Raw genomic sequence first — 15,361 nt, forward strand, 5'->3', positions numbered from 1 at the left:
TCACAACGGACAGATAAAAAAGAACCGATTTTTCTGTAATGCATTTCCAATAAAAATTCATTGCATATATCGGATTTTTTATAACGGATTTCGCCTATTTCGGATAAAATCTCCAGTCCCGTTCCAATTTCCCTCGCATATATCGGATGGCCGCATCGTGGCGCTCCGATTCGCCGAATCGTGACAGGCCGCTATACGACGTCATTTTCAGCGTTGCCTGCGCGATATATATTCACGTCGCTAAATCCCAAAACAGTAGTGAGGTTAAGATCACATAGGCCTACGTTATGCTAATCTTGTTGATGTCACTGGCTATTGTCTTTCTCCTGGCTCCAGATTTAGGACAAATATAAAAGTGAGTGACGTCAATAATACTAGCACAGCAGTGAATGAGATCTTAACCTCACTATTGGAAATAACGTAGGCCTGACGGGCGTAACAGGGCCTGGCTTAATTAACAATTTGTTATGCTCAGAGTCCAATAAAGTTAAATTCTCATTACCTTACGTCTCTTTTCATTGCCCAGTCCAGGTACATTGGAAACATAGTCAACGAAGTGCCTTTTTATAACGGATAAAATCCGATTTACGCATATACCAGATATAAATCCGATATATGCGTAAAACGGACATTTTCCGGTATACGCATATAATGGATTTCGCTTATATCGGACAAAACCAGTGGGAACAATTCACTCCGATATATCCGAGGTTTACTGTATTAAATTCCTCGGGCAGCTGACAACCAAAGATTGTTACTAAAGTATTCTTTTACAAAAGTCTGTTGTTTCCTGACAGGCATTAAAAGCAGCGCCACATGGTGTTCAGTCGTATTTCTCAAAAACGCTTGTCAGCTGACAGTTTAATACCACCAAGTAGTGGAAATATGACATTCCTACTTTTTTAACACCCACTCAAACATCAACACAGTTGGATTTGGTGTATTAACATTAAAATGATGCTCCTGTTTGAACATAAACACCAATGAGCTCACTCATTAAGGAGTTTCACTCGGTTATTAAAACCAGCAGCTCTGCACTCTCTAATGACACGTCTATATTTTTTGTCTGGAGCAGCTTCTTGGCTTATCATGCCAGTTTATTACCAAATCAAACCCAGTAAGGAAGCAATGAGAAGAAAAACTAGTAAGTGGGGGTATTCAAACTGGAGGGGTTCATTGCCAATTCCAATTTAGTAGATAGATTTAACTATTTTCTTTTTACATTTAAATACCTGGCTCAGAGTTCCAGGTTACTGGTGTGTGTGTGAGAGGCAGGAAGAAAAGCTCTGACTTACGGGGATACTTTGTTAGATGCCGAATATAAGACTATTTTTTCTAGGTCAAAAATATGTCTAACATTTGGGTGAAAACAGTATTTTAAAAAAAAATCATTGACAAAACTGGAACTCGACCAGCCGTTAAGTTGATATTTTATTATTAGACAACAAGATTTTTTTTGTAAAAGCAAATAAGAGAAACAAAAATAATGCAATATATTTTTCAACAAACAAAATAAACAGTAGCACACTTCAGTATCAAACAATCCAAATCCAAAATGTATAATGCTACAGTTCTTATATGCAGAGACTGACACAGAAACACCTCCCTAAAAAGATATCAGGTCACAGGTTCTACTGTAAATCCCTCTACTGCCCCTGAACACTAAATGCGGCTAAATCCCGAAACACACGGATGAGACATTTTCATCTGTAAAGAATGGACTAACTGGCTCTCAAAATGTTTCCCCGAGTGTTACAGTTCGATGAGAGAGTCTGTGCCCGGGTATTCTGGAAGGTTGAGGTCGTACTTTTTCTGGATATCATAAGGCAGGAAGCGTCCGGCCAAGAAATGCTTGCCCGAGAAACTCATAGCGCATTTCTTTGGTGCTGTCAGCGAGATGAGCACTTCTGGGCTTATCCCGTCCTGATTTGCCTCCTCAACATCCCAACCTGGGTAACAAGAGGATGAGGACATTTATCAGACAGATAATACACAAAGACTATACAATACTGGTAATGGTAATGGTTTAATTTCATTTGAACATGCATCAGATTACAATTGAGTGCATCACATAATCAGTTCACAGTTCTACTCTCAGAGTCTTTCATTGATTCACTGAAGAACTATACCAAGTGAAGCAAAATCAGCTGTAATGATTTGACTGAATGGTGGACCAAGTTCTTTGGATGATGGAAAATTGCCGAGTCAACTTTTGTTTGTGTAGTTTACAGTTTTTCTCGATTGTTTAAATACATTTTCTGAAAGGATGCCTCATATTTTCAGAACTCTACACACAAATGAAAAAATCACTCACACATTTCTGAAAAACCCTCAATTCTCCTGCAAAATGAAACTTTACATCCAAAACAGTCTTCATTCTTCTCAAAATGGTGTTTTGTCTCCAAATGATGCACAAACCACTATATGAACAAACATTTATATGAACCAGTTGAACACTGATGTGCTCTGTGTAAAACACTGTGATTACATAATATTCATCATGACTCATGCCTTTTTGTGTTCAGTGTGACACTTCTTGCAAAATGTTTTAGAATTGTGTTTTTGGTTTTTTTTGGTATTTCTTTTACTCAGAACACAAAATTACACAGAAATATATATTTTTATTTTTCACAGAAAAAAAATCTATGAAGTGTTCATCACAGCCAACACAAAGTTCCACATACAGTGGTCTGCATCTAAATGTATACAGCTTCAGTTCAAGAAATAATAATAATCATCAACAAAAAAATCAATCAATAACAAGAAGTTTACTTCATGAAAATTGTGCCAAAACTCAGAGAATTGTGTGTAGTGTTTTGGAAAAAAGTGTGTTGTAGATCTGCAGTCTGAGTGTAAAGCAGGAATTGTGGTTATAGTTTAGCAGACTTGGTTCATGGAGTTGGTGCATTGGTAATATGTTGTGGTCATTGTGTCTCAAATTGTGTGTAAACAATCGAGAAAAACTGTAACTGCAACACTCACCTGAGGGCATGTCCACACTAGCTATGGGGATCTTGACCTGCTTGAGAGTGACCAGAATCCCAGAGTAGGGCTCCTTAATGTCGACAGAGTCATCCTGGGGTCCCAGCATTGCATCAATCACCAGGTTGTAAGCGTCATTTATGAGCTGGACCTGTAAAAATTAAAAATAAAAAACATGCCAATAGGACTTTTTTGGGGCGTGGGTAGTGGTTCATATAGGTCCAATTGACGATCAGATTAAGGTGGAGTCTACTTTTGTCCTAAGAACCTTGCAAATGTGTCAAAGTATGAAAATAAATTGAGTTATAATTGACGCTTACCTCTGTGGGTAGATAAGAGAGGAAAGGGATGTCCATTTTCTCACACTGAACCGTGAAATCCTGGTGCAGACTATGAGAGGATCGCTTTGGGTGGTAGATGGTCGGCTCATATTCCTGAATGTCACGACAAAATGAAAGTGATGGTACAGATTATGTAATCATCAAGCCAGTTTTTTGGGGGGTGTGGGGGGGGGGGGAACGACGCACAGTACATTTGATCGGTAGCTGGAGACGCATACGTCCACCGATGTTCGACAAGTTGCGGTTTTCTGCTGTCTGCTTCCTGAATAAATGGCTGCCTTATAGACGGGGGAAGAGTAGAAATCCAGATGCCCATGAAACTAGCGTTCTGTGATGTTCAGCAGGAAGCACCTGTGATCTTTGACCTTTACACAAATCTTTAAACACGCATGTTGCCTGTCAGTATGATGACTGTTGAAATTTTTTTTTTTTAGTCGTAGCTTTAATCAAATCATTCTGATTACAGTTGACTATTATAGTCAGCATACTAGCATTGTCACAGCTTGCAGCCCTGTTTGGGGTCATTATCATGTTTTCAAACTGCTACGCTTTGCTTCAAAATGTCACAGTGGATGTCGGAATTCATGTTTACTACTTATGTTTACTGGCTGCGCAGCGGCTTCACAGTGGTCGAGTGGTTAGCGTGCCCCCCCACCTCCAGTTTGCATATTCTCCTCGTGCGTCTGGCACGAGGTGACACTGCTTCAAAATAAGAAATATGAGTCTATTTTTTCCTAATCAACATAGTTCACTTATTTTTATATATCATGCCCGGGTTCGAATCCCTACTTGGGCATCTCTGTGTGGAGTTTGTATGCTCTCCCCGTGCATGCATGGGTTTTCTCCGGGTACTCAGTTTCCTCCCACATTCCAAAAACATGCTAGGTTAATTGGTGACTCCAAATTGTCCATAGGTATGAATGTGAGTGTGAATGGTTGTTTGTCTATATGTGCTCTGTGATTGGCTGAAGACCAGCCAATCACAGAGCATGCCTCTCACCCAAAGACAGCTGGGATAGGCTCCAGCATGGCCGCGACCCTTGTAAGGATAAGCGGTAGAAAATGAATGGATGAAGGGTTTACTGAACCGCAGCTACATAGTGCCAACAGCACTCATGCAGCCCCAGACCATGACGCTACCACCACTATGCTTGATTGTAGGCCAAACACTATTATCTTACTATCTCGTTTTGCCAGCTATTTTTTCATTTTGAGTGCATAGTAAATACACCCTGCTTTACAAGCTGTACTATTTTAATGTATGTAATATTGTACCATGAGAAGATATACTTATTAAAATGGGTGCTGAAATGTGAGGGATGAACTCACGTTTGCAAGATGCTGAATAGGTGATCTATAAAACCAAGTTAGTAATTAAAATTGGTGGGTATATGACATGTTGCTAACATCTTAAAGTTGTCTGCTCACGCTCATGCTCACGCCAACACCAGGGGAGCAATTCTCAGGGCAACGCGATCGAGTTTCTCTTCTCAGCGCAAACTATGGCAAACGTGGTCCCGGAGGAGCAGAAAAGTATGCAAGGAAAGACAAATGGTAAGATTGAAAAATGAGGGAGGAAAAGATGGCAGCATAAGTGATGAGTTACATGACTCATGGTAGCAACACGGCGTACCATTGTAAGCAAAGTCCATCTAACCGTTTTAACCACCAATAAATCACATGAACGACAGACATATGGTAAAGTCTGTAGATAATTTCAATTGTAAAAATCAAAGATGCATATCCTTTTACACTTTTATGTCTGATACTCAAACCCGCCTCCAAAAATAACAATTTGTCCTGAAATATCAGCGCATGTGAGGCCTGAGGGGCAGACATGACGCTCAACATGACATCACATTTTGGCCGAGGAGCGTCACGTGCAGACGGTATTAACGAGAGTAACAACAGCGTGATGTCATGACTGTCTGAGGGCTCTTGCCGAGAGGGTAATGGGATAACTGCTAGGAGAGACGTTTACAGGAGTCGGAATTATATTCCAGGAGACTGTTAATCTTGATGCTAGTTAAACCTAGATTTTTTTTTTGTCCAGAACAGTTTGTTCTACTGTAGATCTTGACCAAAATGTGATCATTCAGCATTGCTACCGTAAGTAGGTAGGCACAACGACGTGATGTACAGATATTCAAGTGAGGGACAGTCTGTCTAAAAGGGGACAAAAAGCCGAGGCATTCGATGACAGCGTATAGGACAGAGCATACAGTAGGCAACGGCAACCACGCCCATCTGTTAACTCCTCAGCTACAGGTCCCCCAGCTTCTTGGTCCCGACATCTACTAGGTGCGGTGCACCTGTTTTTGAACGTTGCATGATGCTACTGTTCTGTAGAGATGAGAACGGAACTCACTGTAACACTGTAAACTCTCCTGGGGCACTGATCCACTTGCCCCAAATGCAAAATCCACATTGAGCGATCATATTTTTTATTGTTAAATATGTTATATGTGGCGGCACGGTGGGCTAGTGGTTAGCGTGCAGACCTCACAGCTATGAGGACCAGAGTTCGATTCCACCCTCGGCCATCTCTGTGTGGAGTTTGCATGTTCTCCCCGTGCATGCGTGGGTTTTCTCCGGGTACTCCGGTTTCCTCCCACATTCCAAAAACATGCTAGGTTAATTGACCAAATTATCCATAGGTATGAATGTGAGTGTGAATGGTTGTTTGTTTATATGTGCCCTGTGATTGGCTGGCGACCAGTCCGGGGTGTACCCCGCCTCTCGCCCGAAGACAGCTGGGATAGGCTCCAGCACCCCCTGCGACCCTCGTGAGGAAAAAGCGGTAGAAAATGAATGAATGAATGAATGTTATACGTTTCAAAATTGCATACATATATACAGTAGATTACCTCCGTTTTACTGTACAATACTTACAAAAATGCGCAGGTGTCGTGCACACACCAGACCAATGGAACCGTTTTGCTCCGGTCCACAGATCACCAGCACTGTCGGCTGCTTCTTTGCTAGAGAGTTGAGTGGGTAGGCCTGGAAAAAGAGCAAAAATAGAATCTGATGCTTAGAAACGAGGGCCAAAGTCTCACAGGGGAGAAAAATAGAAAGGGGTATTGTAAGGCAATAAATATTTGGTATGTATCCATCAGACTTAAATGATTCTTATGCACTGCATGTTATTTGATATGCCCCCTTCACAAAAAGCCACATGCCAGGCGTGCCACCTCCAGGAACAAATACCTGTGCCTTCCCAACAGGATGCTTCCCTCTATCTGTATCTGTGGATACTGTGGTCAAAAAATAACCACCATGAACAATTCAATCCAAGTCATAAACCGTGGCAGGCGACAGTGTGCCGTGTCAACGTAATCAGAACCTTTCATGCAGGTTTAGCTGACGGAGACTCACAATATTCCAGCTTCAGGTTTTGGCTTTGCTAAATTAATTCCACTAATAAAATTAGCCCGAAGGACATCTTACACACTTCTACACCCACTAATAAATTCACAGGAATAAGGTCATCTCCCTCTGGAGCCTATTTACAAAAGTGGTGAATCCAAGTTGAAGAGACGGCAGCAGTTATTGCAATCATGTTGTGGTCTCAATGGAAATCCAGACGAGGCCCTTGTGGCCCCTGAGGGCCGCAAAAGGCAGATGGTGTTACATAGTAAGGCTAGAGAAGCAGGAGACGGACCGTACAAATTCAATTTCCCATGCAGATAAAGCACCGTCTATTCAGCTAGCTTTCTATTTTTATGATGCTGCACATCTTTCATGCTAAATTCAAATTAGGGCTGTCAATCAATTAAAAAATGTAATGTTAATTGATCGTATTTTGTCCATAGTTAAAGTCGAATTAATTGCAGATAAAAATACATTTTTAAAATCTAAAATAAGCATATCTTTGAAAGATTTTAACATGTTTAATATACCTATGAACATGAGACTGGATAATATGCTTTATGCTAATTTTTGTTCCTAAACATTCTGTTATTGTATAAAAAAACAAACCCAATGTACAACCAGTAGACAATAGTAAGGTAAACTAACATTACAAATAACAGTATGGAAGTATGCAACATGTTTTATTCTGTCCATTTATTCTGTTTGATGAACACAGCAGTTCAAGCACAAACACTAATAAATTGTTAATAAATGATAATAATGTAGGAGGAAACCGGACCCATAGGTATGAATGTGAGTGTGAATGGTTGTTTGTCTATATGTGCCCTGTGATTGGCTGGCGACCAGTCCAGGGTGTACCCCGCCTCTCGCCCGAAGACAGCTGGGATAGGCTCCAGCACCCCTGCGACCCTTGTGAGGATAAGCGGTAGAAAATGAATGAATGATACTACTAATGATAATAATAATAACATGCAAGCCTTTATTACTATCTCATTGAGTGTTGTGTGTGTGCTTTCTCCCCCCGCATATTAAGGTGACACAAGCCCTCCAAATAGCCGTCTTCGGCCCTGCCTAGCAGCTCGTAACCCAAATTTTAGTTCGCAGCTGAGAGACAGCTTGTATTAAAAAAAAACAAAACATGTTAGTCGGGACACTCGCATGCCAAGTTACCACTGTATAAATGACAATAAAAAAATACTTGCAGTGCTCCAGCACATTCTCTACATTCTTCATGTTCTCCATCTCAGTCCTGCATGTGGCATTTGAGACTCATTGTGCTCCGGTGACAATTCAACTCACAGTGACAGTCCATAAAAATAACCTTGGCCTTGTCCTGAGAGCCATCTGCCAGGGCTTTGAAGATAAACGTACCATTGAAAATATGCTTTTCTTTGTCCTTTTCTGCTCAATATTTGTCGAGTTCCAACTATGATACTCACAGTTAAGGGACAAAGACTGTCTGTAAAATGGGTAAACGTAACTGCCATCAAGGTAAATGTCATTGAAGGGGCACGGGTGGGATTTAGCAACTAATTGGCCATAAGTCATTCACCATTTGTCTAAAGATTAGAAAACCTTGAAGATACCTGCATTAAAGTGTTTTTTGGTGTTGCACAGTGCTTCATCATGTGCAAATACTACTTTAAGTGGCATCCCGTTGCATTTTTTACAGTCTGAGGTCTGACTTCTGCTGACTTTCGAGTCTTTTACAGTGCAGCGAGGGATTGTATCGTTGTACTCTTGAGATGGGCGGTGTTACAGCTTTGGACAGGATTTTGTGAATGCGTCACCAGGCCAGGTAGTGGTGAGTACATTTTTAAAAACAAGTATCATGTGTTGTATGTTCAGCTGATAAAGCTGCATGCTGCACAGTTCACGGCCCCTAGAAAAACAATAGCAGCTTCTAAATGTTATGTGTTTTTGGATGATCGTCGTATTTGTTCTCTCCTTTGTATGGTCTCCACGTGTGGTTTTTTTTCCCTTTATGGCCTCTCTTTTATTGCGCACACTTATTCAAGTGAGCATCTCTATGGGAGCATGTCTATCAGGAAGATGGTTGATATCGGCCATGGAAATGTTTCATGCTGCTGGAGAAGCTATTCCACGTCGAATAGTGTTGGATGCGAGCCGCTATAAAGGGAGCAGAGTGCAATCATTTCAGGATGTTCACTCAAGATGCATGGCTCTTATTTTAATTACAAAACAAGCCTGGTTCAGTCTGACAAACAAAACTAATGACTAGACAAGATTATTTTTATCTCTTTTTCTTACCAGCATGTAATAACAATGCAATTTCTCAATCAATTCAACTCAAAGAACAAAATGTACTGTGTGTTCTGGGAAAGAACATTACTTGCTTCTGCTATCTTGTATATTTCAGAACTACTACTAATTGTTCAAATAGTTTTTTGCAAAAATGTTATTACTAAGACCATCATAATGGCAAAAAAAAGTTCAGGAAACAACCCAAAAAATGCAGATAAGCCACCTTTCTCTGTGTTTGCTAACCCTGTCGATCTTGTTGAGTAACCACTAACAAGCAACATTTATACTAAAATTAAATGTGATTCAATCAAACATCATAAATATACCTCCAAGATTGCAAAGAGGGTACATATAAGGATTTGTGTAGCGATCGCGTTGCACGCACAGTGGCAACCTGGTTGTCGCAATCTTCCATTATTGAAAACACGAAGAAATGCATATGAAGCCGCTTTTGAGTTAAAGGTAATGGATTTGGCTATTTGTGCAACTTTTGTATAAATCTGTTGGGATATCCTTTCAGCGTCGAGCAGAAAAAACAGTGTCATCAACAGGTTTTGGAGTATTGCCAGATGAAGATGAGGACACAGAGCACACTGAAAGAGAGAGAGACCGACAACGTGTGTGACAAAGGAATTATGACACACAAAGGTGGTTTTAGAAGGCAATGAATGACTTTTCCGGTAGGGTACTGATATCTATGTTACATGTTCTATTCTATTCTATTGTGTACTATTTAAATAGCCATGTTGCACCATTGCTTGGTACACATTGTTTGGAAAAAAAGCATTTATTTTATAAAAAAGTTTTAAAAATATTTCTGTGTAACTTATTTCTGTGCATTTGATGTTCATTTTATGATGTAGACTTTGGCTTATATATGTAGAAATCTGTTTTCTGTCTAAATTTAATGGCTGTGTGGCTTATCTACCAGAAATGATGGTAAATGAATGGAAAGGAATGAAAGGGATTGCTTTGTTTTGCCTTCTTTATCAAACTGCTGGGACTCACATCTTTATTTGGCCCCATTTTGTGTTATTTCTATAGCTGTGATCAAAAGAAAAACGCACTTGATGTAAGAAACTACTGAATTCAAGAAATAACGGTACGACATTGTGTTTTTTGTGGTAACAGTAAGCGTAAATGTTTATTTATCCCATTTCATCCCATGTTTTCTGCAGGTAAAATTATAATTGTAAAACAACAAATTATTTCTACCGTATGTGTTTATGTCACATAAAGCCGTCTGGTGGCACCTACTGTATCAAGTATACACCAATTTAGTTTCCAGAGCAGACCCAGCTGGCAAAGACATGAAGTTTAAGAAAATAAAATGTAATCACATTTCCACAGCACCCCCCCCCCCCCCCCCCCAAAAAAAAAGGGTTTATTGTTTCATCAAAGTGAGTGTCTGATCCCAGTGTTAAGCAAGGCCTCAATGGGTGTAATGTCAGTGGGGTCATACAGCCGCCATGGGGATACCCCATATGCATTTTCACCTCCAATCAAGTCTGGAGAAAACACTACGAAGCCCCTGAAATAACAAATACACCGAACCCTGGAGGGTTTTTTTTATATATATATGAGAAAGTAAAGCTGTGTCGGACCTTGTGTAAAGTGGAGATTTACTGCTGTGGGGCAACAAAACGTCTCTCGTCTCCACTCAGGTGATGAACGGCCTCAGACTGATACAGAAGCCCACAGTCTGGTTCTGCTGAGTGTGGCGGCGGTGGAGGGGATTTACTTACAGAGAACCTATAATCTGTCTGGCAAGCAAAAGGTGGAGGTGTGTGTGTGTGTGTGTGTTACTGGTGTGGTATTTCTGGACACAGTAACAGCAGTAGGTCGGCTGTGAAATGGGCCACATCAGACTGTCTGCATCTCCCCTTACAGTAATTGTCTTCAAATAGCGGTGATGTCATGCAAGCGGCGGTGTGCCGCTGGTGGCTGTGGGCAGTGGTGGTGCGTGCGCGGCCTGGCCGTGTTTGTTCAGTCAGGCTACGTTGGTGAGCTTGGCCGCTGGACCAGGATAAAAAGGGGAAGTGGATATGGTGGTTTGAATCACACATTTCCTGTCTCTGCCACTCTGCCTGTCTTAGCTCCCACTCACCTCTTCTCGTCCCATTTGGCCCTTTCACTCTGCTCTTAAAAGCAGGCTTTTTCAAGGCTTTTTGCCATGTGTGAACACCAGTGACACTGGATGATGGGTAGGAGTACTTCAGAGATAGTATCAAATAATGGGATCACCTGTATGAAAGTGTGGAATCATTTTGTATATTATTATTCATGCACTTAACTCTCAAGTGTGAGGCCCATATATTTTATTTGTCTGTTTTATTTTTATGTAACTAGGGCAGCACGGCGGACGAGTGGTTAGCGCGCAGCCCTCACAGCTAGAAGACCAGGGTTCAATTCCACCCTCAGCCATCTCTGTGTGGAGTTTGCATGATCTCCCCGTGGTTTTCTCCATGTACTCTGGTTTCCTCCCACATTCCAAAAACATGCTAGGTTAATTGGTGACTCCAAATTGTCCATAGGTATGAATGTGAGTGTGAATGGTTGTTTGTCTATATGTGCCCTGTGATTGGCTGGCGACCAGTCCAGGGTGTACCCCGCCTCTCGCCCGAACACAGCTGGGATAGGCTCCAGCACCCCCGCGACCCTTGTGAGGAAAAGCGGTAGAAAATGAATGATTGAATGAATTTTGATGTAACTATTATCCTAAAATAAAAATAACCGATCTCCACAACAACAACACAAACCAAGGAAAAACTCTTTTGGTGCAAATCTGGATAAAGGTGTGAATACAGGTATAAAGGTTAAAGTGCAAACCTTCGAAATGGCGAGAGCACAGGCATGTCCCCAAATCTCAATCAGCTGCTGTTGTCCAAACCTGTAGTCCCTTAACAGTTCCGTCTCAATGGCAGTGGCCTCGTCTTTACTAGAAAGCAGAGAGAAGGGGATGCAATGATGTGGTTATTCCAGGTGTTTATCTTCAATATGCTGCATATGATAAACACCAGCTGCACGGTAGATGAGTGGTTAGCACGCAGGCCTGCATTCCAAAAACATGCTAGGTTAATTGGTGACTCCAAATTGTCCATAGGTATGAATGTGAGTGTGAATGGTTGTTTGTCTATATGTGCTCTGTGATTGGCTGGCGACCAGTCCTGGATGTACCCCGCCTCTTGTCCAAAGTCAGCTGGTATAGGCTCCATCATAGCCACGACCCTTGTGAGGATAAGCAGTAGAAAATTAATGAATGAAGGGTTTACTGAACCACAGCTACCCAGTGCCAACAGCACTCATGCAGCCCCAGACCATGACGCTTAGAACTCTCCCCAAAAGCAGACTGACTATGTGATGTGAACCATAAAAAGTATTTGCACGTGGCCGCTGCATGGTTGCATATTGACTGTATTTGTATTGCAGTGTTCACACAGGGACTGCTCTATCCCTGATGATTGTGTGCTCTTGTCACCACACTTATTGTGTATTTCTCTTTGTGTAGACACCACACATGCGAGACTGCTAGCATGAGCAACTTCCACACCATAGACCAGTATTGTAGTGACCTACTTACACTAGAACTTTACTGACATCTAGCGGTTGATATCAGCACTGCATTTCCATAGGGCCATAACAGTGGATGATGAAATAATTAGTGCGTTCCCACATGGGAGTCTTAATTAATCTCCTTAGGGGTTGGAGGAAAACAGCCTACACAATCTAAGGTAATGAACTCAACCGTTACAAAGATGACACTGTTAGTTTAGTGATGTTTTTTGTTGTGGTTCTAGTGTTTTTAGGTGTTTCTATATTGTCGTTAAGCCATTTCGCCAAATGATAGAGGAAAGTAAAGCATTGCAGATCTAGCCTACTGCAAATTACAATCATTAATATGTTATATTGGAAATTAATACATCTTGGACTGTGACAATCAAAACATTTGATGTTTGTAACCGTATTCCCGCCTCAAGGGAAACTTGTCACCACATTATAACCTGGTAAATTGTTTGTTAACCTTGATGATATTTTATTGTTGCTGCTCTACAGAGGTGAGTTATAGTTTGTGTGGTGTGAAGTTTGTACACACATTGTGTGCAATCTAAGTCCCTGGTGACAGTCGCCAATGCTAATCCTGTTTGTGTAGCTTTTAGTTTCCCTTAAGGCTTTGTCTGTCCTTGTGTGAGTTTTTGTGTATCGGCGTATCCAAGTGGGGCTCCTGGCATTTACCTGAGCCAGTGGAGCTTCAGCAGCTGTCACCCACAGCTCACCTCAGGGATGTTTCCTGAGTCACTGGGACAAGTTGATCTTTGCAAAGATCACCTCAGCCCCACAGGCTCCAATGAGACAAAAGGATTACCTCAAGTGGGCTTCGCTTCTATACTGATGGTCCCCAAGGAGAAGTCTAGTTTGTGTCAGTACACAATAAATCTCACATTTGTGTTGCTGCTGTTACTAGAGATACAAAAACAATGCTTACTTTTCTTACACTGTCAGAGAGTATTCATTTACCAATACTGTAAGTCCAGTTTTGGTCGGATCTTACACCTAAATTACACCGAAGTCACTCACACATGAAAGTCGTCAGAAACAGTAAGAAAACACAAAATACAACAACAAATGAAAAACCAAAGCACTCGCAACTTTGAAATAATAAGACCAGTACACTGCTTAGTTGTTACTGTCGCTTTCAGAGGATTTGTACTGTACTGTGGTGTTAAAGAGTGTTTTTTTTCAGAACATTTCAACTTTCTTTGTGAATAATCCTTGTACATTTTCATCTTGCAATATTATAACTTTAATCCCATCATATTTGGGCTTTTTTGTCAGAATTAAAAAATATTCAGTTTTGTGTGTTTCTCATAATATTGATGTAACAAAAATAATATTTGATTTAACTTATTCATAAAATGACAGCTGCTGTTGTTGTTGTTTCTTTGACAATTTATTTCTTCTTGTAAATTTTCTTTCATACTTTTTCCAAAATTACAACTATTCATTATAATATTTTAAGTTGACGCTGCTTTATTTTCATCAAATTACTGTTTTTTTTTCTCTCAATATTTTAACTTTATACTGTTGATTACAGTTGATTTCCCCACCATTTTTAGCTTGTTTGAGTTAAATTGTAAAATTCAAATTGTAGAATGTGCAAAAAAAATCACTTTTGACATCCCTAACTTTGGATAACAGGCAGCTTTTAATAAATCTGCAACACCTTACATGAAACTGTAAGCATAAAAATGGAGAGGGTACATATGTTGGGAGTACATGAACCAGAAAATACAATAACAAAATGTACTAAACAACATAGCATGTGCCAGAATAAGCTCTCAAACACGCGGATTACTTGGCAATGACAGGCATGTTCCTGTATAGTGTGTGCAGCATATATAAAATGTGCACACCCAAGGGAACAGAGCCTCTATTTTGCACAAACACTGAGAAGCAGTGGAAGCAGCGACGCCTCCTCACCATCAACCCCCCATCTTCCTTGACTTAATTTCCACCTTTCCGATGTGATGTGCTACAGCGATAAGGAGCCGGATTAAAATAACTGTGGCAGAGCTGCTTGCCAAGAGGCTCTGAGGAGAAAAACACAAGGGAACTGGTTCAAAAAGAAATAATAATAGGAAGACAAGTAAATTCCCGTGGAAATTTTGATGGGCATGCAATCTGTGCTGTGAACCTCGGGCCCGGTGTCTTCTGTGCCACGCCGCCAAGCAATGCCGTGTGTACATTACATGAGGAATTTGGCAAAAAAGCAAACATGCAAAAGCAAGCATTCTTACATCATGTCACGTGTATGTAGGCATTTACACAGGAGTAAAATAGCCAAAATTCCAACATGCTAACAGTTAGCATGGTGACACCTAGCAAGATAGTAGTCACCATGCTAAATGCTACTAGTGTCCACATATGCTGCCATGTATGTATTTTCATTTAGATATGCATAAAAAAGTCAAAATAATAACGTGCTAACAGTTAGCATGGTAACATTTAGCAAGAAAGCACCAAGTCCCAAAAGTGTTAAGGCAGTCCCATAGTGTCCCTACATCATGCCATGTGTGTATTTGCCTTTAGACATGAGTAAATTAGCTAAAATACTAATATGCTAACGGTTATCATGCTGGCACCTAGCAAGAGAGCCTCAAGTACCCAAAGTGTCAAGGCTGTCCTATAACCTCCCTGCATAATGCCATGTGTGTATTTGCCTTTCGACAGGAATAAATTAGCTTAAATGCTAAAATGCTAGCAATTAGCATGCTAGCACCTAGCAATGTAGTGAATATGGCCATGCACTCCTGTGGTGTCTGCACATGATGTCGTGTTGTTTTACAATTGCATGCAGCACTTGCATTGTCATGCAGTACTAAAGGGCAGCTTAATGCTGT

General features: G+C 40.8%; 1 protein-coding gene across 1 annotated transcript in view; it reads right to left on the reverse strand.

The window, feature by feature from the left end:
• Positions 1–1,413: 1,413 nt before the first annotated feature.
• The window catches only part of yjefn3 (YjeF N-terminal domain containing 3), a 39,428-nt gene continuing 25,480 nt past the window's right edge, over positions 1,414–15,361 (reverse strand). The window contains exons 2-6 of the mRNA XM_058073220.2: positions 11,793–11,901; positions 6,216–6,326; positions 3,303–3,416; positions 2,983–3,133; positions 1,414–1,949 (exon numbers count right to left, since the gene is read on the reverse strand). Of these exons, the coding sequence (XP_057929203.2) occupies positions 1,753–1,949; positions 2,983–3,133; positions 3,303–3,416; positions 6,216–6,326; positions 11,793–11,901 (682 nt within the window). The 3' untranslated portion in view covers positions 1,414–1,752. The remainder of the gene's footprint in view (positions 1,950–2,982; positions 3,134–3,302; positions 3,417–6,215; positions 6,327–11,792; positions 11,902–15,361) is intronic.

This window comes from Doryrhamphus excisus, linkage group LG4 (genome assembly GCF_037039965.1).
Source record: "Doryrhamphus excisus strain RoL-2023G ecotype Guam linkage group LG4, RoL_Dexc_Guam_v1.1, whole genome shotgun sequence".
NCBI lineage: Eukaryota > Metazoa > Chordata > Actinopteri > Syngnathiformes > Syngnathidae > Doryrhamphus > Doryrhamphus excisus.